Source organism: Fringilla coelebs (genome assembly GCF_963513975.1).
Source record: "Fringilla coelebs genome assembly, chromosome: 2".
NCBI classification, from domain to species: Eukaryota; Metazoa; Chordata; class Aves; order Passeriformes; family Fringillidae; genus Fringilla; species Fringilla coelebs.
In genome coordinates this window covers 84,271,506-84,297,165 of record NC_140029.1, presented here as the reverse complement: position 1 = coordinate 84,297,165, position 25,660 = coordinate 84,271,506, and the positions used below count along the sequence as shown (strand labels likewise).

The 25,660-nt window shown below is 38.0% G+C and overlaps 1 protein-coding gene across 4 annotated transcripts in view; it reads left to right on the top strand.

Annotated features, from left to right (window-relative positions):
• The window catches only part of PICALM (phosphatidylinositol binding clathrin assembly protein), a 65,056-nt gene extending 39,713 nt beyond the window's left edge, over nt 1–25,343 (top strand). Inside the window, exons 13-23 of one of the 4 annotated variants that reach the window (XM_084225995.1) lie at nt 3,877–4,026; nt 5,834–5,914; nt 8,449–8,556; nt 9,422–9,553; nt 9,644–9,674; nt 10,480–10,579; nt 12,329–12,352; nt 14,384–14,443; nt 16,720–16,824; nt 22,803–22,905; nt 23,836–25,343. In XM_084225995.1, the coding sequence (XP_084082121.1) occupies nt 3,877–4,026; nt 5,834–5,914; nt 8,449–8,556; nt 9,422–9,553; nt 9,644–9,674; nt 10,480–10,579; nt 12,329–12,352; nt 14,384–14,443; nt 16,720–16,824; nt 22,803–22,895 (884 nt within the window). In that variant the 3' untranslated portion in view covers nt 22,896–22,905; nt 23,836–25,343. The remainder of the gene's footprint in view (nt 1–3,876; nt 4,027–5,833; nt 5,915–8,448; nt 8,557–9,421; nt 9,554–9,643; nt 9,675–10,479; nt 10,580–12,328; nt 12,353–14,383; nt 14,444–16,719; nt 16,825–22,802; nt 22,906–23,835) is intronic. The other 3 variants (XM_084225992.1, XM_084225993.1, XM_084225994.1) reach the window with 3 other exon arrangements.
• The last annotated feature ends 317 nt before the right edge of the window (nt 25,344–25,660 follow it).

The following is a 25,660-nucleotide window of genomic DNA, read 5'->3' as shown; positions in this document are numbered from 1 at the left end:
AGGATTAAAGAGCTTTATGACAGAGGGAGAGAGAGGTACTGTTGGTTTATTTTTCTACATAAATGACGCTTAATAAAATAGTAAATTCCTGAACTATGTGGATATTTCCAGATTATTTTTTTCTAAACTAGATGCTTGCAAAAGTGTTTTATTTTATGATGCGAAAAATTGGGAATTGCTGCATCAGGAAGTTTCATAGGCATCAGAACAACCCTGTTCTAAATTTTTACTTCCCTGTTTATTTTTATGAGCTATAGCTCTTCTTAACATCTTTCCAGCTATCTAATGTATCTTCATAATAAGCTGCGCATGTATTCTGCCTTCCTATTTACTTTTTGCTGTGTACTTTGTTTTCTCTACCTTCTCACATTTGTTTGTAGGGAAATAACACAATTTTGAGTGAGGAAGGCACTACTAATATATGTGGCAGCTTCTAAAATAAATGAGTAGTTTACTTGTTCTTTAGTTCTGCTGAGCAAAGCATCTTCCGAGAAAGATGTAGTGAGGACTATGGAGTTAGGCATACAAATTTCAGTGCTACAATAGGCTTAGAATTTAGAAATGGAGAAAAATGGTTTGGCTCATCTTGATTGCTTTCTGCACAATACCTTCTGTTTCAGCTTGTCCTGTTTGTTTCATGTGTGAGATATAAAAGGGGGAACTGTTTGCCTCTCAAAGGTCACATCACAATTTAGCATTTCTTCATGAGCCTGAAAGTCTGTGTTTGTTCCATGTTGTGTTGCTCGTGGTATGAGTCTTCAGTACTAGTCATTGATATTTCTGCTCACTATTGACACATTTCTAAATACTTATAAGACTTAATTAACTGTGAAGATTTTGGATTGTCTGCTAAAGTTTTAGGCTAAAATTCTGGGATCACCATTTTTTGTGTTACCTTTCATAAAAAAAATCCCCAGCTCTTCAGCTTTACAGACATAAACACTCACTTCACACAGGTGAGGTAGATAAGAAGTGCTTTCCACATTTTACAGATGGGGAAATCTGAGCAGTTAACTGACTTGTCTGAAGTCATACGGCAAGTCAGTGGCAGAGCCAAGAATGGAACCTGAACTATTTCCAGTCCTGTGCTCTAACCACTGCACAGCATCCCTCCCTTAGGTAATTTTCTGACATGATGATCTTTGTATTTGGTGTGTATGGTGGCTTTGAGAAGAGTACCAGATCAGCTAAAATCAGTTACTGTTAAAAATTTTATGCAGAAGCTCTTAGGTGTGTAATAAAACAATAAATTGTTACAGAAGCGTTGTATTTGGGTCGCTGCCTTTAGTTTTGTGCTTCCAAAAATGTAAAACTGACAAGGTTAAACTCTGGGGAATGGGTTCTGTGATTGTATGTTTTCAGTTTACCTATTTCAGACTGTAAAAGATGCCATTGAAAATCCTTTGTCACTCTTTTTTCAGACAAAATGCTTCTAATTTGATAACTTAAAGGTAGAAATTTGCAAATTTCAAACTACTCTTTTAAATGCACTTAAAACATTAATACCTAATGATAGCATGCAGGTGCGTAATGATTCCATTGACATAAACAGATGTCATTTGTATTCAGGGATGAAATTGTGCTTTAGAAACATTTAGGTGTTGCTGTCAGAACTCATATCAATTTTAAAAAATTGAAAATACAGGGATATAAATTAGGATATAAAGCCCAATTAATTTTTGGTTACTTTTGTTACTAGCATTTGCCAGTTCTGAGACTTGGACTAGACTGGACATGCTGGATAGAGTTAGAACGGGGTAGACAAGCAGAGAGTCTGAGAAAGGGTTAAATTTCTGAGCTAATCTTGATAATCTAAAGTTGGATTATATTGTTTTAACTAGTCAAAACGCAGGAAGTTCCATATACAACCTTGGGAATTGGGAACAGAAGAGTGTTTTTTGGTTATTTTATGGGTGAGTGCATGTGTAAAATAATTTTAGTGGATGGTAGATTCAAACAAATACAGTTAAAAGCCTGTGCTTGTTAATTTCTTCCATATTCTTTTATCTGCACTATTTATTGGGGTTCTTTGGTGATCATTCCAGCTGTTTCTGGTATATTTGCCAGCTATCAATTTGTACCTAAACTTCAAAAGCAAAACAAATGTATCAGTGTGGAAATGAACATTTTGACCCATCTGTTTGATTTTTCTCCACTTATATAATATATATAAAGAGAACCAATAAAATAAGCAGAACACAAAGCAGCAACAGAAAGAGCAAGGAAGAACTGATGAACAGATAATCTGCCCCATTTTTATTGACAAATTTGTTTGTTCTACATCTTTTAAAATTACATTCAAAGCAGAAAGCTGTTTTAAGGAGTAGCTGAAACAAGGACTCAGCTTCAGGCAAGTGGCTGATTGGCATGTCCTGTATATAAAACATACATGAGACTACATGTAATTTTGTATTCGTGTTATATATTACAAATATTATATCAGCTTATTCTGCTTATTCAGTGTTGGACACTGTCATTTTGCTGACAGTGATTTTTGCTGAATGATTTAGGAAAAGGTCTGTTAAGGTATTTCACTCATTCTTGCAACATAGCCAAGCAATCTGGGGAAAAGGCAGGTCTTACCTAATAACATATCTTGAGCTTGCAGCAAATCAAAGCATACATTAAGCCTGCAAAGAATAATGTAGTTATTTTGTTTCTATTAGGACTTTTGTACACATTATGAGCACATTATGAAGCTGTGTGGAACTTCCGGCTAAGAATCAGGAGGTCAGATTTAGAGAGAGAAAATAATTTACACTTCAGAGCTGCTTCATGCAGCAGGATAGTATTTACAAGAATTACGGATAAATGCATAAACTGGCCAGATTAAAAAAATAAAAAGACCAAGAACTGAAGTATGTAACACATCTTTCTGTAATTATTATTCAGAAATTTCTCTGTAGTGGCTTCGTCTAGAAGAGAAAGCTGCAGTTCTAGGCACAATGATAAGTAGGACTAGATACAACCCTCGCTGATCTTACCTAGTGAGTTCTTGAGTTTTCCATCAAGGGCTTATGGGCTCTGAAACCAGACAGCTAAACTGCAACTCCTTCAGTCAACAAGTGTTATAGCTGCCTTCTCTATCCTGTTTATCTGTCAGATTCTGAATTACAGAAATACTTGAGTTTGGCAACTGCATCCATTCGCAGGAAACCTTGAAACTATGTGCCTTGGGAAGTTACTTGTTTAGATCCATGTTTCCTTCATTCCAATAACGTCTGACAGTTTTTTTAGTAAGGAACATTTTCCTCATTATGGCTTGGTGTCTGTTGTCTGTAAAAACAGAGCAGTCCTTTGCTTGCTTGCAGGTAACAGCATACCCACAACAAGCTGCTGTTCCTGATGCCCCAGGTACTTAGGAAAGTGCTTATGTCCTGTATGTTACCTTGGTATAATCATAGCTCTTGAAAATTTTGTGATGCTCAGTAACAGAAAAATCCATAAACACAGTTTGGAGAAAGAGAAGTTCAGCTTAGTTGGTTTTGTTCAGGTTTTTAAAGTTGTCTTGGGGATGTTATTGCATTGAATCCTCTCATAGAACCTTGGGCTCTGTAGTCCTGAGAGGCATCCTCTGCTCCAGGGACTTTGTTGCAAATGTCAGGACATGACTGTGAAAAACAAAAAGTGATTGTGTTTGAAGAGGAATAACATAGTTAGTTTCAGTCTAAAACACACTCAGGAAGAAGCACAGTTTATAATGTGATGTTAATAATTTAAAAATTAAAAAAAGAGGAAATTAGTAACTAGTATCTGCAGTCCTGGACAACTTGAAAGTGAGATAAATAGCTAGGTCATCCCAAGCTTTAGAATTGTCAGGAGAAAACTAAATCCATCTCCCTTTTCTTCTTTCTCTTGCTTTCTGGAATTGAACAGATCCTTTTTCTGCTACTGTTGATAGTGTTGATGATGCCATTCCAAACCTAAATCCTTTCCTTACAAAAACTAACGATGCTGCTCATCTGTCTGTGTCTTCTGATGTATCTCCTTTCACCAGTAGGACACCCACACATGAAATATTTGTTGGTAAAGTACCATTTCAAACTAATTTCCTATTTCCTAAAAATTTTAACATTATTTTAGTTTCTAAAATATATTTTTGCAGCTTTCAGAAAATAAAAGCTGGTCATTTGGGGCTGGTTTTGTGCTGTGTTAGAATTTGATTTAGTAACTCTACAATAAAAATGGTGTTAAAGTCTTTTCTTGGCTGCCTAGATGGGATTCTAACACAATATAAAGAAACAGTGTAGTTGCTTGAGTGCAGTTTTACAGTCTATTGTACTTGGAAATTTTAAGGTAAAATGCTGCATATGCCTGAGAAGGAAAAGAAAATGCTGTTACTTTCTTCCTCAGGTTGAAATGCTCTTTTTAAACAAAAGAGTCTCATCTGATTCTTTTTAATAGTTAACGTTTCTGCCCCAGTCGTGTAGTCATTAACAAAGCTGATAAAGTCATGCACATATTGATGCATAATCTACTCAGATATGGGGCAATACCTATGGGGCAATAAACTAATAACTCACCTGTTAAAAGCTGTTCGTATTTTACTTTGGAGATGATTCAGCATGGCTGTCTCACTAGAAATCCTTCCAACACTTGTGTTGGTGCAGCTCCAGAGTAATTTAATTACTTTTCAATATGAAGATTTAGTTTGTTTTCATAGATGAAAAAATCACTTAACTACATGTCAGTTCTGTTAAACAAAGCAAGTTTAAAGACAGTTGTCCACCACAGACTGGATTTATGCTGGTTGAACCTCACTAGAATTGGTCAAAGAAAAATACAGACTATTAGAGCAAAGAGGGGTTTTTAATACTTCTGCTACTTGTTAACAGAGGTAAAACAAAGGGATTATCTCTTTAAAGATAGTCATACTACCTGTACTTTGTCAACTTAACCAACTTGTTTCCTAGCCTGTTTGTCTTTATTGGAAAGACAAAACAGGAAAGATAAATATATCTTTAAATATATGTAAAATGCCTTTAGTTGGCACTGCTGTGTGATAATCTGTCTTTTCCATGCTTCAATGAAATTGTTATGGTTCATGTAAATATGGAATGATTATTTGAAATACAGCTTTTTTTTTTTTTTTTTTTTTAAAGAATGGTTATTTAGTCAGGTTAGTTTTCTCTTTCTAACCTGTTCTGCAGTCACATGAAAAGTTGCAGCAATGCAGAGCTGTGAACAAGGACCCTCGTGGGCTTTGTGGTGCTTGCTGGTCTTTGCAGTATTTATCACATGACTGCTCTGAAGTCACTGGAAATGGATGGCATTGATATTACATTCCCTTCCAGTGTCTCATGCTCTAAGGATATATCTAGAACCAGAGGGTGGCCTCCTTACAGATTGATGTGGGACATGTAGATGCAGTTTTAGCTGTAGCGTGATCAAGGTGCTATGATAATGTGAATGTGGATTTAAAATAACTTTTTCTGGTTCTTTAGATCATTACAATCCATTTACTCAACTAAATCCCTTTGTGGCAAGCAAATATGAATATACTTCAGGTATAAGAAAAATGCCTTGAAGCTTTTACACTCATTTCCTCCAAGGGTGTAAAACATGGCATTTGATTGGGAAAAAAAAGATCCTAGCTGTTCCTTGGAAATCATGCTTTCTCCTTTTGTGTTAGAGATTGTGTAAACTTGTTTCTTACAGTCTGTCTGATGTGTAATGATTTCATTCCATTGGTTCTATGTTATTAGACTATATGTGGATTTATAGACTGATGTGAAATTAAAAGTTTTGAATAGCAGTGTATCTTGGTTCTCTTTCTGTAACTCTCCCTCTTCTCCTTTCCTGGCTTTCTCTCTTGTGTGATACTCCTTATCAGATTCTTTTTGTGGTCCTCAAGCTTATCCTAACGCTTCTCATTTCCGCAATGAGCCTTCTTCTGTAGCTGGTCTATTTGGAGGTAGGTAATGGGATACAGCCTTACCACACACACACAAGTTTGGATGTGTTGTGTGCCTAGAACTAGTAGGCATGTTGCTGACTGCAGAAGTGCCTTGTTGTAGTGGCTCCAACTATAATTCATGTGCTTGTGCCAGGTGTGTGGTCACGAATGGTATGAATTTTTTCAGTTTCTGCCAAACTAAGGCTTATTTAGTCTAAACATGAAATGAGTATCTCCCCATTTCAGGATCTCTTGTAGTTTACTTGTTGCTACATACCACACAAAAGACATGCATGTTTTTAAGTAGCTTCTCATGTTGCTCTACCTCATTGTTTTTAAGATAAAGGGATTGGGATGTTCGTGCTGCTTATGGCAGTTTTGTTGATATATTGCTCTTAAATAGTGCACTAAACTAGTGTTAAGCTTTTCAACAGAACAGGAGAAAGAGGTCTCTGCTGCACTGAAGTACTGGCTAATCATTTGTGCAGCTGTGTCACATTTGTGTAGTAACTCCATACTGGTGCTGATTCTGGAACACCATCCTAATAGTTGCTAGAGAGACTGTGGGCTGTGACGGGTTATAATCTGTCCAAACCAGGTTGAGCAGGGTGTGTAAACATTGCTGCCGTGCAAGGCTTAGGAATACCTTCAGGAAATGGTTTGTGGAAGGCTTAGTTCTTAAAAGCCCCATAAAGTCACATTTTGGTTTAGTATCTTTGCATACAAATCAGTGAGCGTCATTTAACAGAAGTTAAATGCTACAAATTACTGTGTTCCCTTTGTTCCTTATTAAAAAAGCAGGATTATTAGTTTCTGTCAAGTCTTGATGCTCAAAGAAGCTCCATTAAAATAGTGACCTTTGCACCTTTCAAAATACCCGTGTTAAACAAACAGCCCTGAGTTGGTGGTTGATATCAGGAGTGGGATTTGATCTTTCTCATGGGCTGATTCAAAGGAGTCCTGTGTATTGTTTTGTCTTGGAGACGGTCTCATCTTAGTCTAAAATGTGAGAGAAGGAAACTCAGCTTGTTTTGGTTGAGGCTGATTGCTAAAGCAAGATATGAGCTATTGTAAGTCAAGTTTTCTATTGGTACAGGCACGGTTTTAAGAGTTGCAGGACATCCCATCAAAGGAATTCCTATCTGAAGTTCAGAGTCTCTGAAATGGCTTGTTACAACTTGATGGTATACATGTCATAAAGATACTCATTTTGGTTTGTTGATTTTTTACTCTCTCTTTTCCCACATTACTGCTTCCCATGTTTTGCTGTATGCAGTTTGATTTATTTTTAATGAAAATTACATTGTCTGAATTTAAGTGATGAAGTTAGGAGTCTTATGCTCCTTTAAGACAAAAAGAAACAGATAATCCAAATTTGCTTTTTTTTCCTCTGAAGCTTATGTTCAAAAATAACATCCAGTAGTTGCTAATTTTTTTAGGCTAAATGTGACTTATTTCAGAAAAACAGTAAGATTGAAATGAGGTGCTGTCCCAGCAGGCAAAATAAAATCCAAGAAGTTTTCTTTGTCAGTTATTTTTACCCACTGTGGTGTTTTACTGCTGAAGTAGTTGTGATCCTTCCATTTCTCCATGTCATCATACTTTTTGTTAGAAACCAGAAGAGCTAACTTTCAAGGTGGCATTGCTTTTTTTTTTTTTGATGCTTTTCATATAAAGCAATGATTACTTCTGTTATTTTTGAATACCAAGGTGTTGCACATGCACATGCTTCTGTGTGATCATATATAACATTAAAAATACTACAAACAAATGGCTATTACCTTCTTTATTACTGAATTATTGACTTAATGCTGCTGAACATCTTATGCAATGCTTCATGCTGCAATAAATTTTCAGTGTTGAAAAATAATTGTGTATTTGTAGAACACTACAGACAGATGGAAGACAAATGAAGTAAGTTTAGACAGCACTAGGAACTGAAATGTGACTGTACCTCCCCATAATTTCTAGAAATCTTGCCATAATTTCTAGAAATTTGTCTGAAAAACACGATCAACTGCAAAATGTGTGTCCACAAGTAACTAAGAGCTATGGAAATTATTTGTATTAAGTGTGTCTAATCAAAAGCAATACTAGTTCAGGCACCTTGGGATGGTTTGGATCTTGCTCCATTTGTATCTAAGAGAATTGCTGGATTAATATAAACCACAAAGGAATAATTTTCAAGTCAAATAATCTTGAAACAGATTCCACACTAGCCAGCTTCTTTCCCTGGAGAAGCATGGTGACTTTTTCCTCAGTAATTTATTGTAAACATATAGTAAAAGAGTAAGGAAAGTGTGCAGAGATTAAGTAATTGCAGGGGAATTGTCTTTTATGGCCTGTCTGTTCAGTTTTTTAGACAAAATCTTTCTTTGGAGGAGTAATAAAGACCAAATAAACTGCTCAGTGTCAGGGCGTAATCTGGACTTTTGTGGTATTCCTGGTCTTTGTGCAGTGCTGAAATACTTATTTGGCTTTTCTTGCATAAAGGTGGATTTATGGGAAATGCTGTATAAAAACATACAATTTCTTTCTTTTTTTCCCCATAGGGTTCACTCCATCTCCTGTTGCTCAACCACAGCCATCAGCTGGCCTTAATGTTGACTTTGAGTCTGTGTTTGGAAACAAATCTTCTAATGTTGTCCCAGATTCTGGTGGTAAGACACTTGCTAAAATAAATAACGTATGTCCTTTCCTTTGATGTATTTTGTTCTTGAGGTATAAATCTCTTAATATGTATTTACTTACACTACTGGGACAGAGTTTCAGATGAAGAAAAGAAAGCTGATTTTAAAAGGTCAATAACAGCATTAATCAAATAATTTTTCTTTACAGACTATTTCTACACTCTGCTGAAATGTTTACACTGATTTCCCTCACTTACATATTTTGTACATTAAAACTTCACACAGTGAACAGCCTTCATTTTTATATGCTGTAAGCTGAAATTAAGTCTGTATTTGTAGAGTGTGGTTGGAAGAGGTAGAATTTTATCTTCCTTTTATTTATCAGCAACACAGTTTTTGTCACTCCTTTACCTCCTCTTTTGACATTAATATTGCTTCAGAAAATGATCAGTCAATACAGTTAATTTGGATTGAAGTCATAGTGCTCGTTGTGTTCTTTTGAGCATCTGGAAGGTAGATCTTTTGCATTAGACTCTTGATGTCAGATTTTTTTTTTTCTAAATCATCATTTTGCTAAAAGCAAATAGATATTTTTGTGAGATTAAAACACCTCCTATATTTTTTCTTTGTTTTATGTTTTGACTGCTTTACAGTCACTATGAATCCATTCCATGTAAAATTGTCCCAAAGGTTAAACCACTGAACTGAAATCTTATTTCCATAGTAAATATCTTTTTTATCAAGAGGCATAATAAGTTTTGTGCTTCCTGTATAGGGTAGCATCACCAGGTTAAATTTTGTATTTTAGTCATTGTGTTGACTTTGCTGTCTAATTGAATGTCATGACATTTGTGGGAGACCTGTGATTCAAATCACTTATGTTTTTCATTCCAAGGCTTTGATGAACTAGGTGGTCTCCTAAAACCAACAGTGGCCTCTCAAAACCAGAGTCTTCCAGTTGCCAAAGTACCGCCTAATAAATTAGTGTCAGATGATCTGGATTCATCTTTAGCCAATCTTGTAGGCAGTAAGTATGGAACCACTAACATGTAAATACTTACTGATTTCTTTCAAACAAACAGAATTTCAGTAGTCTCTTTTTTCTCCCTTGTGACAGATTTGGGCATTGGAAATGGAACTACTAAAAAGTAAGTATGTTTAAGCAGAAGTCGAGCATTTGGATTTTTGTGATAGTAAATGTTTGTGAATGTACATGTTGAAACCTGCGCATAGCAACATATAATGTTAGCCTTCAGGGCATGTGGGATTGTACAAGGTGTAATGAATTGTTGAGAGCTATTGGAAGGTGACTGTAGACTGAGTGGCAGTGAGAATGATAGCAGCAAGCAAGGTGTCCTGTCTCTGATTCCTTTCAGACTTTAGGTATATTTAAAAAAATAGTTCGTCAAAATGTTTCTTTGTAGTTGTTGCTGGTAGTCATAGCACTTCTTAAATACTTGGTGTGACCTGAGTGTGAGCAGAGCAGTTTTAAAGATTATGAAACTGCAACCTTGGTCTTGAGGCTGACCTTTAGGCAAGAGAATTCCAAAGGCAGGGTGTGTGTATTCGAGGGTAGTGAACATCTGCTCTAGCAGCAAAGCTGGGAAATGGAATTGGCAAATTTCAAGTTTATTGCGACCATCTGTGCCAACTCTGAAATCATTCAGAAATCTAATATGCTGTCTTGAAATCTTACTTAAATGTCTTGCCCTGAGTCAGATACACTAACTTACCTATTCTGAGCAACTTGACTGAGATGCTGAGGGGGCTCATGCTGAACTTTTTACTTTTCTGAGCCAAAACATGTTGTCACAAAATTTTTTATCAACCCCTTTGCTAAATGAGCTTCATTAATAAAAGAAGCCTCATTCTCAAGTGGAAATGGTGTTTGCCTGAGAGTTTTATAAGGAAGTCCAATGTTTTCTAACAATTTTTAAAAAAATTTATTTGAAGTGATGTAAACTGGACTCAGCCAGGTGAAAAGAAACTAACAGGTGGTTCCAACTGGCAACCCAAGATTGCACCTACAACTGCGTGGAACGCTCCAACGTTGGTAAGCAAATGCTCATTTTAAAATAGTGAGTTTCCTGCAATTTAGGTCTGCAGGGTGATGTATAATGGATGAATTTGAAAATGGTCTATAGTTGCAGTAAAAGGGTAATAGAAAATTGAAGAAGTGGTCAGCTGGAGCTGCCTGCTACTGGGATTTGTTTTTCTTGGGTGTATGATTCTAGTAAACAGTTTGTGATATGACGTGCAGGTTTAGCACAAACTTCAGTAGGGTTTGAGCAGCCTCTCTCTGGGGAGGTAGGGCTTTCTGGGTTCTGCTCAGTGGGCTTTCAACGGCCTATAGAGAAAGGACAAGGGGCAATGGCTGGGAACTGACAGAGGTCAGGTTTAGATTAGATACTCGGAAGAAATTATTTACTGTGAAGGTGCTGACGCACTGGCACAGGTTTCCCAGAGAAGCTGTGAATGCCCCAATCCCTGAAAGTGTTCAAGGCCAAGCTGGATGGGGCTTTGAGCAGCCTGGGCTAGTGGAAGGCGTCCCTGTCCACAGCAGGGGGGTTCAAACTAGGTCATCATCAAAGTACTTTCCAATGCAAAGCATTCTATGAGTTTATGACATAAAACTCTGAATTCCAAGGAGTGAGGAGGCATTTGGAAGTCCAGAAAAGTGTAAGTGTGCAAGTGTCTTTCGGGTGCACTTAGAGGTCATGCATCATTACATTGTAACTTGGTCTGCTCTGGGGGTAGGAACTAGCCCCATGATACTTGCACAAGTGTCTGTGGTTACAGCTTTATTAATACAGTACATAACTACTGCTTTCCTGGCCTGGTGTGTGCACTTGCTTTTAATCCATGTCAGTTTTGATGAGCAAGTTCTTGTCTATTTTAACAGGTAGTATTGGCAAGGATTTTGGGGTATCAGTGTAGGGGGAGAGCTTTTAATTACATGTTAAAGCTTTACAGAAGTAGTTTTCACAATGTTCACAGAACATTTTTGCATGTGAATCCTACTCACCCTTACACCAATGACCTGGAGAGCTTTACATGGACAGAGCAGGTAACAAACTGCCCCCAAGGATTTATTGCATCTGACTGACTGGGGGAGGTTGAATCTGCAGTGTAGTAATGCAGCATTGTGGATTTGGAAAGGTGGAACTTGTCTCCCTGGATCCGCCACCTCTTCCCTACCAGGCGTCCCCTGTCAACTCACTACATTTATTTAGGGAGAAATGTGTTTGTGGATCTTACTGGAGGGTGTGTAGATATTGAAGAAATTTTAACTACTTACCTGCATTAATGACTGGTGGTTTGAGTTTACCTGTGTGCTTGAATCTGTTTAATAACTCATGTCTTATATCTACATCTTGTGATGATAAGTCATTACATTTAACAGCTTTTATTATTGAGAGATACTGTTGGGACACTTCTTGTGAAACTGTTCTGTAAACATAAACTTGAAATAACATGGGGGAAAAAAAGCTTTGTTTTCCTCTGCTGGTCCATTTATTGTGGAGTTGCTGCTGCTTGCTAAATAAATATGCTTTTGAAAATCTTTGGTGAAAAAGGCATATACCAAATAAATGGACTGTGCAAACCAATGTGAAACCTAATACCAATGACAGTATCACAGGTGTGTTGTCTCAGTGAATGACTTGAATTACAAGAATGTCTTGGAGTAAACATTTAATGTATTTGTGAACTAAAATGCTATCTGTGTATATTCTGTTGTGTAAGTATTTGCTTCTAATCCAGTGTTATTGCATTATGTAATTGTTCTCCCTGGGAAATACAGAATGGCATGCATTTTCCACAATACGTAAGTGAAACAACCCACAGCCTTTTTGCAATCGACTGGCATGCTGATATTAACCACTGCTGTTGCAGAATCTCATAACCTCCTCGCTATTTACACATTTCTCATTTGAAAATCTTTGGTGTGCCAAAAATTGAGCTTTTTCTAGCATACACAAACTTCATAGGTGGTGTGCAGGCTCTTGAATCGAATGATGGCATGGGAAATACCAAGATTATTTTTCCTCGCTTTAAACTGTACCATCTGCTGCCAGAGAGCTGGGGTGTGTGTCTGTGCTGCCTTTAATGCATTTGGTGAATTCTGAATGAAGATAAAAATATTGTGTTTGAATAACTGCATGAAACCTCACAGGCTTCTGTTATACGTGGCACTTGATCCACATTTATGGTAGATTTTGATTTTAAATTTTTTTTTTTTTTTAAGTGGGGAGAGACCAATATGTCATGAATACTCATACGAAGAAAGAAAATTAATGCAGATAGTTTACAGAGGGCAAGAAATAACCTGTGCTTGCTGTCTGAGGAATGCAGGCTTTCATTTCAAAGGACTTTTTTCTTTATGTCAACAGTAATATTGGTCTTTCCCTGTACTTTGTTTTAATTCCAGGGTAACTCTGTATCTAAAGGGTGGTAGGTCCATATTTGAGCACTCAACAATAAGTTTATTCAGCATGTTTGTGTAGGTGTGTGTACACAAGCAAAACAAAAAAAAAAAAACAGTGTAATTTTCAGGATAGCTTTGCCTGCTGTGTGAAATATATGGCAAATACGCTGTCCAGATGATTTTCTATCTGTTCTCGTGGCAATTGAAATGCCAGTTGCACTGGCTCTACTATATAGGAAAAAGCAGCTGATACCTTAGAACTGAATTCAGAAGCAGCTTTCCTGATGCTCTATTCCTGATGAAACAATTTATCTGCTTTAATTAATCCAGTATGATTAATGGTTTATGGTTTGCCTCTTTTCTATAGCAGTAATGTCTGTGTACCAGGAAATGCTTATGGTGTTTGTCTTGAACAGAAATCCCCACAGCAAAAACATGAAAATTACTGGTTTTTTTCTAAAAGGGTAGACTAACAGGAGGTGGAGTGGATAGACAGCAAGCTATCTAAATATCTCTAAGCACCAATTTAGTCTGAAAAAAAAATCCAACTTTTTTGTCCTAATAATAGTAAATGCTAATTTTGAAAATGGATAATAAACTGTAGAATAAAGAATAAGGGTAAGAGATGAAGAACTGTCTTTATTTAAATTTCTAAGAGTTATCAGCTGTTTTTCTGCATATATATTGCCTAGCTGTTTACAAAACAGAAGTTCACCCCAGTTTTGACAGCAGTTGTGCAGTACCTTCATAAAAGTACAGGAAGCATATCAGGGTAATATAAATGTATCTGCCATATGAAATTCCTACGAGGACTTTTGGCAAGTTCAAATTCAGTGAATGGACTGTGAGGGTGAATGGAAGTGAGGGAGAGGGAGTGCAAACTGGCTATTCCTTTGAGAGTCTTAATTTATATCAAAGCCTGCTAGGAGAATCCCCATAAGGTGTTCATCCTGGCTAAAGAGAATTCCTGTAAGTGTCAGCAGAAGCAAGGGTAATTTGGTCTTTCGGTCTTTCAGATTCTCTTTTAAGACTTTGTGTGTACTATTACTTTTGATACTGAAATATAACTATATACTTCATGGGATTAAAAAAGTGCTTCTGCTTCGTAAATATTTTCTCTCAAACTTTTCTGAGTCTTCTACTGTGTTCTCTAAACAGGAGGTTGAGAGAGTGGTACTTGCAGTTTAATTTAGCCAGAATCCTAACATGATAACGGCAAGTACATTATTAGAGATTTGCTGAGATGGCCCATAAACTTTAGCTTAGGTATTGTACTCCATCTGAAATAATTAGGATACACTCTTAACACCAGACTGCAAATCCTATTTATTCTTTGCAATGTTCATAGTAAGCTGAGTGCTTAGAAAGCAATGCTTTAGAGTATGCAGCTGATCTCTTCTCCACTCCGTTCACCACTGTTTCTCACACCAGGCACCCCCTGTAATGGCCTATCCTGCCACAACGCCAACAGGAATGATGGGCTACGTGATGGTGAGTGGAATTCCTACACTCCAACCAGGCACATGCTGTCTGTTGTTTGATTGCTTATAGTTTGGTAGCTCTTGTTTTCCTGAACTATTCTACTGAAGACTGAATTTCAACTCTCATTCATTTATTCCTCACCAGACTATTAACTTTTGGTTTTCTGAACCACTTACATGCTGTTTGTCTGAACTTAAGTCTAAGCCCTTCCTTACTTCACTTGTTTTATTCGTAAACTTCTTAAAATGGAGTTAGCTTATGTTTAAGGTCCCTTCCAACCCAAACCATTCTGTGATTCTATGAAAATTACACAGTGTCTGTTCTTGGTGGTCTTAATTGGCATGGAAAAAAGTTTATTGTGGCAATATAAATATCTGCTTTCAGAATAAAAATGTTTTCTTGGTGAAGTGAAGCCTTCCTTAAATACCTTCTGCTGAGGTTTGGGAGCAAGCATCTGTGATGATTAATGCTACAGAAGTGCAAGTTTGTGACACTGCAATATGGTGTGGTTTCGGTTGAGAATTGGATCTGTTAGTGACACATCAGCGCCTCAAGGCTTTTGACATTAACCTGGCCTTCCTGCTTTTTGCTTTGAAAATTTTTTTCTTATCTTAAATTATAAAATATTTCTGAAATTATATGCCTTAGCTCTTTTTAGTATGATTTTGATGCATCACAGCTTTCCTGTGTGAATAAAAGGCAAGAAAATTTCCTTCAAGTAGTTATGCTATTAAATGTCTAACAGACTAAAGGAAAAAAAATTGAAATGTTTCATCATATAACCAAATTAGTTTAATGACTTACGGTTTATATACACTTGGTAAGCAAACTGCAGAAGTGTCCAACTATATTTTTGAGGGCCTCTTGAGAGAGTATCATATATCATCATATTCCCTATTACCTATCCCATATTCTTGGTCAAAGCTGTTATGCTTAAACTAACATTAGTATGGATTCAAACTTGATCTACACAACTTTGCTCTTATGGTACCAGCAGCATTTTCATAGTTCTTTTGAGTCAGCAGCAGGGGAAGGCAACATATGTAGTGTATGAGAAGTAATCTTGCTTGTTAGGTTATGTTGTTGTGTTATGTTTAATTGTAGGGTTTAAATGCCAATATGAAATAGTAATTGGAATTAAGGAGACATAACTCTATTACCCTGAGTTGCTGCTGCTTGTTCAAACATGTCCAGTATCTGAACAGGTGGGTGAGGTAGGCCATTACAGAATGACCAGCAGGCTCTGTAGCACATCTGAAATCTGCCCTGGCTCATTCAGACTTTACTCAGGATATTTACCACCAGGAATCTCTGAAATGTTGACTCAATTTACAGCCATTGATGTGAAACCTTTTCGTTTTTCATAAAAGCAATAGTGGGGACCAGAGTTCTGAGGATGTCCTGTCTAAGTGCAGGCTTTTCCCTTGTGTTCCCATATGTTGAGAGCTTGCTGGGACAGGCAGCATGTTTATTGCTGTAGCACTGTGCCTGGGCATTCCCTGACTGCTGCTTCTTGTGTCTTGGGCCAGCAGTTGTTCAGTTGTTCATGTGTTTTTTTATAGGGTGTTTTCATTAGGATCAGTTTATTGAATGGGTCCACCCTGTGATTGCCCAAACAGCTAGTTGGCATGATAGGAAGAGTGCCACCACCACTAGGATTAGTCAGGGAAAAGCTGCTTGGTGCGGGGATTGCTTCAGTAAGACTGCTGCTGGCTGTCAACCCAAGCCTGAGGGAAATGCAAAAAGCGGTGCCAGAGATGGGCATCTGTGTTAAATATAACCTGACTTGTAAGACCATTAATACCCATTAAACTTGTAATTTGTCTCAGCTGGAGTGTTGGTAACACTTTGCCTCTGATTGCATAATGACTTAACATTAATCGCACGTACCGCTCTCAGTTTTCAGTTCTGTCCTGAGCTCTGTCAGCACTGCACTGCTGTCTGCAAAACTGTGCTTGTGCTGTCAGAGGCAACTCAGGGAGTGCTGTCAGGCCTCGCATTTGGGAGAAGAAGGACCAGCACAAATGCGTGTCTAACAAGTGTTGTAGTGCTTCAGATCTTTGCAGCAAGAGATTGAATGAGCTAAGCTGTTATTGAGAAAAATTCCTTGGAAAAGCTCTAATATTCCTTTCTGATAACCTTTATTTGCAGAATATTGTAGAAGGATCTCACCTATCTCAAATATGACTAAGACATTTTACCCATTTGCTATTTTCCTTTATCTCCTTAAATATTTGAAATGTATTAATGCTGTGTGTGATTTGGTGCTGTCTGGGTTTTTTCAGCCATCACAGATGGGAGGCATACCAGTAATGACCCAGCCAACTTTGATATACAGTCAGCCAGTCATGAGACCACCAAACCCCTTTGGCCCTGTACCGGGAGCACAGGTGTGTATATTCAAATTGTTGGTGCTGGGAGTGAATTACACGAGGCAGTTTCTTTAGAAGTATATTAAATATGTTAATTTTATGCATAGATATAATTAATATTTCTTATTTGTGTTGGGCAAATTATTGCACAAGTTCATGGAAAGTTCATGGAAGGCTTGCTTCCTATCTGCTTGTATCCATGTTGACAGCAGCAAGTTTGTATTACCAAACCAAAGAGGATAGGTCTTTTTCAGGCATTGTTTTTTCTGGGAATGTGACAATGACAAAGAATAGCAAAAGCTGATGTCTGTGCCCTTTGCTGAAGATGAGCTTTTCCCCTAAAGTTTGCTGAAAATGATCTTTTTCCATGCTGCTTTACCCGTAGAGTGTGTTTATCTGAGATTGGCTATTACAGCTTTTTCCTGAGTATATGTGTCACTGTTCTTTCCCCTGTTACATTTGAAAGCATTAGATTATAAAGCACCCAAAGTGCAAGGTGTGTGCTTGTATTACAGCATTTTGCAGGGGCCAGACAGGGTGTGTGTAGCCTTTTATGCCTATGACTGCATTAGATGGGTTTGAAAGAATTGTGGCATCAAACTTGGTGAAAACTCAACCCACCACCCCATTGTTGGTCCTGGCCACCTCAGTGGGAGGCATGTGGCACATCCATCTAGTTTTAATTATGGTAATCCTCAGTGGGTTTTGTGTTCCTCCATGGTTTTGCAGGAGACTGCATTTGCAGCAAAGTGAAGATGTGTAATAGCAATACTGATCTACCTGGCCTTTCCCTGTTAAATGCCACCTTAGGTGGAGTGTTCCTTAAATCCCCTGGTTACCTCTTTCTCAGGATGTGTTGTGTCCAGATTAATTACCTAACAAAGGGCCTCTCTAAACTAACTGCATCAGTACTGGAGTTAAATACATACCTGTTACTGATTTGTTTTACTGTTTTACAAATCTCTGTCACTGGGAAATTTCTATCTGAACTCACTTTTATAATGCAATAGGTATCACCTAAGAGAGGGTTTTTTTTAACAGTAAGCAGGAGGAAGAGGGAATGGATAACCCTGAGCACCTTCATACTATTTTTGGAAAATTCTGCTATCATTAAGACTTTGTATTTGTGAACTGCAGTTAGAGGCAGAGCCAAGTTTAACTGGCAGACTGAAGCTCCAGCATTAAGTGTGGTTTTACTCACCTATCGGATGTCTCCTTTTCCAAGTTCACTCTGTACATCAGGCTTCTATTAGAAAAATGAAATATATTGTGCCTGTATTTTGATCTTACTATAAAGATCTCTGTTTCTATAGATGAATGTTTAAAAGCATTTATGTATAACTTCACCTAGGTGTAGGTTGGTGTAACTGCAGTGTTTGTGACTAGACTGTGGCAGGAAGAGAATTCAGCAGTAAGCTGGAACTAAAAAGAGCCTTAAGCATTTTCCAGTGCCTCAGTCTGATTCTTTTATAAGAAGGGTTCTGCTGTGTGCTCCCACTGGGCTGTATGCCCATTGTCTTCTTCAAAATACAGCCTTATGAATAGGGATTTTTTCTAAATATCTTCTTTTAAATGCTTTATCTGAAAGGGATGCTGTTAGATTTCTTTAGCTAGAAATGCAGTTCTCAACTGGCTTTGTCTTAGACTTCTGAGAGCTGCTTTGCACCTTCACTGTCACATAAGTGATTTGGTATTTTTTCACATGGATTTTATACCATTTCAAGAGGACAAATAGTGTTCATGACAATTTTAAAATATTGACCAAGTAAAAGGATCCTCAAGGATAGGAGTTTTCTCTACATTAAAAAACAAAATTGAAATGGACCTTAAAAAAAAAAACAAAAAAAACTGCCTACCTGCCTGATTCTGTTATGAACAGGTAGATGGGCCTGAATAGTTCAGTGAGCCTTTCTGCTTCATTTGACATTGCAGGGCATGGCCTAGGTTGAATCCCAGCTGGCTGTCAGAACAGGAGAAAGAGGAATTAGTCACAAGTGAGGTGTGTGGAGCTATATTTATTCTCTTACCTGACAATGTTTGGCTCCTGTGAGAATTAATTTCATTGAAGACACGCCCTTTGAGTCAGCATTTGCTGTGACCAAGAAAGGTTTTCCCTGAGACACACAATCTTTGTTGCCGAAAGGTGTCAAGTTTTCAGAAGCCTGATATCAGTAAAGCATCTTAAATGAAACAAGGGCTGCATGTGAGAGCTTCCCCATACACAGCAGAGTTTATTAATGGATAGCCACAGAGGGGAATTACACTTTTATCACACTGAATTTACTGTGTGCTGAGTTTGAGGCTCTTCTGAGAGCATATTTCGCATTTTAAATATAATTAATGCTCTTGTTGTGCCAGAAATAGCAAAAGGAAAGTAAAAGAAACAGAAATGTGTGTTCTTGGAGTCAGTAAACAAATCTTAAAGAATAAATAATGGTTATCTGAAAGGCACACAGCTCAAACTGCCCGCATGGATCACTGTAAACACCATTATTCTAATACTGGTTTTGTCCATGGTGTCACCACTTGCCAAAACCAAAATTGTTTTTCATATTTAATTTAAAGCACCAGATTATATCACCTCCAGTCTTCTGATAGATCTTGGGTGTTGTCTACAGTAAAGAAAGCTAAAGGTACTTAAAAGCATGATGACAGATATGAAGTTGTTGCCAAAAATTTTATTGCCAAGTTGTAGTGAGTTGAGAACACACTGGGAAAATAGGCATTTTAATGTTGTGCAGTTTCCATATAAATTAAAATGTTGTTCATAACTTGATACTCTCAAGGATTAGTCTTAATACATAAGTTTTTTCTATCTCTGGACATACCTCTTTTGCTTCTCTTCCAAGTGTTCTCTTTACATGCTCTCAACTTTTTTCCTAATTGTTGCAGTCAAAAGCAAAGGTAGTTTGGTTTTTAAGGGCAAAATAATTTGAAATAATTGAGAATAAAACTAGAACAGTCACTTCTTTGGAAATCTGAGCACAGAAGGCATTTATAGTTTTGAAAGGTATGTAATTTTTCTTTGAAAATATTTATCTTGCAGTATTTCCCACCTGAGAAAGAAAATAAGTTTTCATCATGATAAAATAGTGGGCATTACCCACTGCAACTTATTATATTGTGCTACCCAGAACAGTTATTTGATGACGTTGTAGCTGGTGAGGGGGATGTGTGTGTGTGTGTCTGAGGAGGAGGCAGGCTGAATCAGTGCTTCAAGCAGAGGGTTGGCAGATGTGATACACTACAGTCAATGCCAAATGTCCCAAACAAGCCAGATCTGACTGATGGACAGGGGCTGGAATGTGTCTGCCCATCACAAGGCCGGAGGATCCCAGTGGTTGTTAAACCAACAACATGTTGTGTTGGCCAATATAAAATGGTACAATTAGGACAAATCCGTGTGCCTTCACCTGTCACATGTTCTGCTGTGATGTCCACAGAAAGACATAGCCTTAGGAGGGGGAAGCAGATGGGTAGTGCAAAATTTAAGATTTAAAATAGAATAAAGAAATCACTCCATCCACTGCCAACATCTATATAAATTGTAACACACAGCAGTTGTTAACACAGCCAGTTGTACATGGCAAGTAGCAGGAGTGATCACTTGGGTGATGGAGAATAGGTAAAGGTTCAAATAAGTTGGCTTGGTGGATCTGTTATGTGGTTGGTTTTTGGCTGGATGTAGGGGAGGGGATTTTGAGGGGTGTTTGAAACTGTAATAACAGGGTAGGAAGTTCAGGACAGACTTATGCCAGAAAGTAGACCTTAGAGATGCTTGCTTTGGCATGTTACCCCTAGAATATATGGTAAAACAGCTTGACAGACTTGTTTCATGGGAAACCAGAATGTAGTTAATGGTGCCAATCAGCCCAGTGCTTGCTTATAGATGGGTTCTTAGGTTTTACTGTGACTCCAGGGAGCTTTGTCTTTGTTGGAGGCAGTGAGAAGTGCCAGCTGATGCTGGAGGTGTGACTAAGCTGTCTGAGCAGCACAGTGCAGTGCATTTCACATCACACCAGCTCTGGGCAGCAGGGGCACTAAATCCACAGCTCTAGTTAGATCAGCTCCAGAGAAACTGATGGCCAGCACTGTTGTTTTAAATGCTTCTCCTCGGAAACTGCTAGAAATGGTCCTGGTGTTCAGTTCTATTTATAAACTGGAGTAATCTGAAGAGGCACGGTGTAGGAAACCAACTATACTTGCCCTGTATTTTTTTTTTTTTTTTTTAGGTCTCCTTTTAATAATTAGAGGAATTTTGTTAAAATGCATATTTACTGCAAGCCTTGTCTGAATTTAATTATGGCATCTAGGTAATTTAGGTTTTTTCCTCAGATTTTAACCTGAACAGGCTTCCTGAAATTTCCCCTGTGTTTGGTTATGTGCTGATGTTGCACAACTGGCCCAAACCTACCAGTCTTCCACACTGCTTTCAAACTGGGATGTTCCTTTGGACCTGATATGGGCTGGAGATTTGCCAGCTTAGTTTGATAGAAAGGTATGTGACTTCAAGGCATTTGACCATGAAGAAGAAGAATGTTTCCTGAAATCAAGTGGCAGCAGGCATTCCTTGCTGAAGTTAGGACTCTGTTGGACCATATCACTAGTCTGCCTATGGCTTTCCAAAGGAAAGAACCAAGTTTAAGAGGGGAAGTTTTGACATCCTGAAACTGCTTCTCAAGCATTTCCAATTCTCTGTCATGACTTTTGCATAGTTTATTGATGGTGACTGGATCTGAGTGCCCCATTGGGAGTGGGGTTTTAGGAGGAGATGAAGATTCCAATGCAGATTAAATATGTGCTGATCCTGAAGGAAGTCTTCCTTCTCATATGGTTTCAGAGATAGACATTCATGTGAAAAATTTAAATGTGCAGTGGCAATATTTACACTCTGAGCACTTCTGCAAGCAATTCCCATAAGCAGATTTCCTGTCATGCGTAGGTTGGAAGGTGCCTGGCATTTCCAGCGGAAAAGGTCTTCATGCAACATTTTTTGCCATGGGCACAGAGTGCAAGTAACTTGGTTCTGGGCAAACTGTTCCAGTGAGGAACCCAAATTGGAGGATGCTGACTTTGATTTATAACTGCAGAAACATTGCATTTTCTACCCGGTGGGGGGGCAAATAGGATTTAATAAAACACCATTTGTAACGGGAAAAAAAAGTACTAATACAGAAGGAAAAATAAATCAACAAATAGCAGATACTCCTGCAAGTACAGCCTGCAGATTATTGGTCCTTCCCAGCAGCAGCAGTTGGAATGCCAATATTACCCACCTCTAAGTTAAGTGCTTTATATGACTGACTTTGTGGTGTGCTGCTGTAGGTACAATTTTTATGAGTGTACAGACTATCAGTCACAGTCTTCACTTCTCACCTAAAATGGCCACAGTAGCAGTTGAAACTCTCATCTTTTTTCCTTTTTTTTCTTTTTTCTCCTATTCACAGAATATATCTCGTGTTCTCCTTCTAGGTCCCAAATTGAGAAATTGAAAATTATCTATTCTCTGCTATCCAGACTCTTTTTATATGCATCCTATTTTGACAAGAAAAGATGCTGAGAGCTATTCCTTCTGGATTGAAACCATCTGGAAAGCTGCCATGCTCTGGCCAGACCCCAGCATCATCTCTCCCTGCCAGGCTGTAGTTTTCCCAGTAAAGCAGGGAGAGGACTAACCTGTTTCACAGAAGTCAGGCTGAATGTTTTGTATCTTCCTTTGAAGAAAACTGCTGTGAAAGTGTGTATCTGCTTGTTTGGCAAATGCCGCTGGCGTTTCCTTTCTGGAGAGTCATGTCCGGCTTGTTTCTACATTACACCAATCATTGAAGAGGCTTTGTTTTCCATATGACCAAACACCTTATTTTAATAGTTGACTTCTGCCAAGTGTGCTTCTTAACCTCCCCTTGTCCTTTCATTACACGTTTAGCTTTCATATTCTGTCATTCTGAGACCTTGTTTTCTTTTTCTTTCCCTTTCTCTGTCGTCTTTCTTACTAGCTGTCTGCAGCATCCAGCCCTTCCAGTCAGAGTCCTCACAGAGCCTCAGGAAAGGATCCCTTTGCAGAGCTCTCTCTCCAGGATTTCTTGTAGAACAACTTAGGTATTGTCCATTATTCTGGGTAGATGCTGGTGTTTGTGATATGAAACAAAAAAGTTCTAATTCAAGTTTTATTAACATGGCTAGAACTGTTTCTGAAGGAAATAAAACCAAATCTTTTTGAGTTGGAAGCACTGTGGAAGTGACTTGGAAACTCTTGGTATCTAATTTCAGCAGTTTACAGGCTGATTGAGTGGTTTTGCCTCAGTCCATTGGAAATAGAACCAGCTCATGTGGTACTTGCTGCAGTTAGGGAGAAGGAACTGGTGCTACCTGGTATTTACCATCACATCAGGAAAATGTTCAGAGTTCCCCGTTAGCAGCAGAGCCCTGAGTTCTGCTGGCAGGGTGCTCGTGCTCTTGCCTGTGGCTTGACCAGAGAGTTCCGTTCATGCAGGAGGAGGTGCTTGTTTTACATGTGCCAGGGATCCATTTTAGTACAGAGATACAGTGGAGGAGTTGTGTTGTTTTTGACCAGTCAGGGGCAGGTGGGAATTAAATAGTAAAATGAGTGAAAACATGAAAAAGAAATTTGAGAATTCATAGTATAAAGAGAGAGTAGGCTTATTGCACACAGCAGCTGCTTTTCTTTGTGCACTTCCTCTGCTTCAACATGAAAAATGACCCTGAGTTCTCTTTATAATGGTGTTGGTCTGTGCTATGCTGCCACTGGTGACAATATTGCATGGATAACTAGGTGGGTTTTATTTTTAATGCAGAGCTATTCCAAAGGCTGGTGTCGTTGGAAGAACATCCTGATGGCTTTTGGTTGTTTCCTGGCCCTGATTTTTTAAAAATATTTTATTTCTGTTCAAAACTTCAGATCATGGGGTAGCTTGGGCATCAGAAGAATGGAAATTTTTGAAGAAAAAAGGTTTAGAGTGAAGTCCTACTTCTGTTGCATGTTAACCCCAGGGTTTTTCATCTTTCCAGATTCAATTTATGTAACTGTGTTAGATGGAGAGAAAGGAACGTTTCCAAAAAGATGTGCTCAGCAGTAAACTTCCACTTCCAGGAAAAAAATGAACTTCAGTCCCTCAAACTCTCCTCTTCCATTAAGTGATGCAGTGAAATGATGAAGACCAATGAAGGAAGCTGGGACACCTCTATAAGAAGACATCAGTATACAACACAAAGCCAAGAATTGCCATGAATTAAGACCAAGACCTATTTTTGTCCTGGTGACTAACACGTCAATACTCTCAGCCTCTAATAATATCCTTAATTGGTAACGTATGCAGAGAAGCCTTTATTCTGGAAATTGATGTTTGTGTTTGGAAATGCTGTCTGGATTGGAGATGTGTCCTTTACCGTAACACAAAACAAGACTCTGGGCAGGGGAGGGTCGAATCCTAACTCTTAATTCTGCAGTTACCTTTTCAGTCCTCACAAATGTAGGCACAGCAGTAATGGAAATTAACTTTTTTTAAAAATTATATATTCAGTTTGCAGTAGACATTCCTTATGTATTATTGTTTGTATTTATTTATGATTATCAATTTAACATTAATATTGTATCAAAAAAAACCTCCTTATGAAAATGAGTATGGATGTATACAGTATGTCTGATTTTTATCCACAAAGAATGAATCTGATTCAGAATGCTTTTCAGCTGACATACAGAGCACTAAATATTTTAAAGGTCTGAATCTAATGAATTCTCAGTATATATGGGAATTAGGGAAGAGCTGTAAAACGCATTAATCCTTATAGTCAAATCTGTGCCTAGGATTTTGCAAGGGAACAGTTAACTGACTAGAAGAAGCACTACATTTTTAATTCAGCATTAGTGCATTGGGAAGGAACTTTATTGCTTTGTGCTTGGCATGTCATTATTTTTACATTTGACATTATAAGGCCTTTCCAAGATGAATGTGAGGAATTGCTTTCATTTTTAAGACTTTCCTTCTTTTCTGTAAAAAAAAAAATAAATTGAGGTGTTGTGTGTTGGGGGGGGAAAAGCCTTTTCATTGGGCTTGTTCATGATCATGTACCTTTTAAAAGTAAAAAAGGGGAAGTAGCTTCCTTACATATGTCTAGTGGGTATTTAGTTCACAGGAAGTTGAAGTAGCGCTGTTGATCGGTGCTTTGTGTAAATACACCATAACTTTTGGGTGGAGTGGGGCCTTCAGAAGGATAGTCAATGATACGAAAGCAATTCTGTACATGAATTAAGCATACTTGCTGCATTGTCTCTGCAGATTCTATTTTTGTTTAAAATATTAAAATGTATGTTAGCAAAAATGGGTGGATTTTCAAATAAAATGCAGCTTCCACAGAACTTTTGTTACGGTATGAAAGTCTGAGGTGCTTCTTTTCTTTTTGCTGCTTAAAATGTGCACTGATAATTGCGTTGTTTACTTAATAAAATACCAAATGTATTTCATATGTGCATATTGTATTGCAGGAAGTGCAGCACTCTGAACCTGTGGCTGACGTGATCCATGCAGCCTCTTCCCTGGGTTGGCATCACAGACAGCCTCAGTGGACACCTCAGTGGCAAGGTGTCTCCTTCTTCCTGACCTAACGTGGTATTTCACCACCTTCTAGTTTTTCAAACTATTCATGGCAATAAACTTGTACTGTTTATAACTGAGCAAGAAGCATAAATATGTTCCCAAAAATTGTTATTATCTTCCCTAATCTTATAGCAGAGGGTAGTTCTGGAAAAGCTATGAACAGTTTGCTGTGACCACCTTCTGTAATTAGACACAGCAAGAGTTGATAGAAATGGAACTTTCCTCCTCACAACGACTTG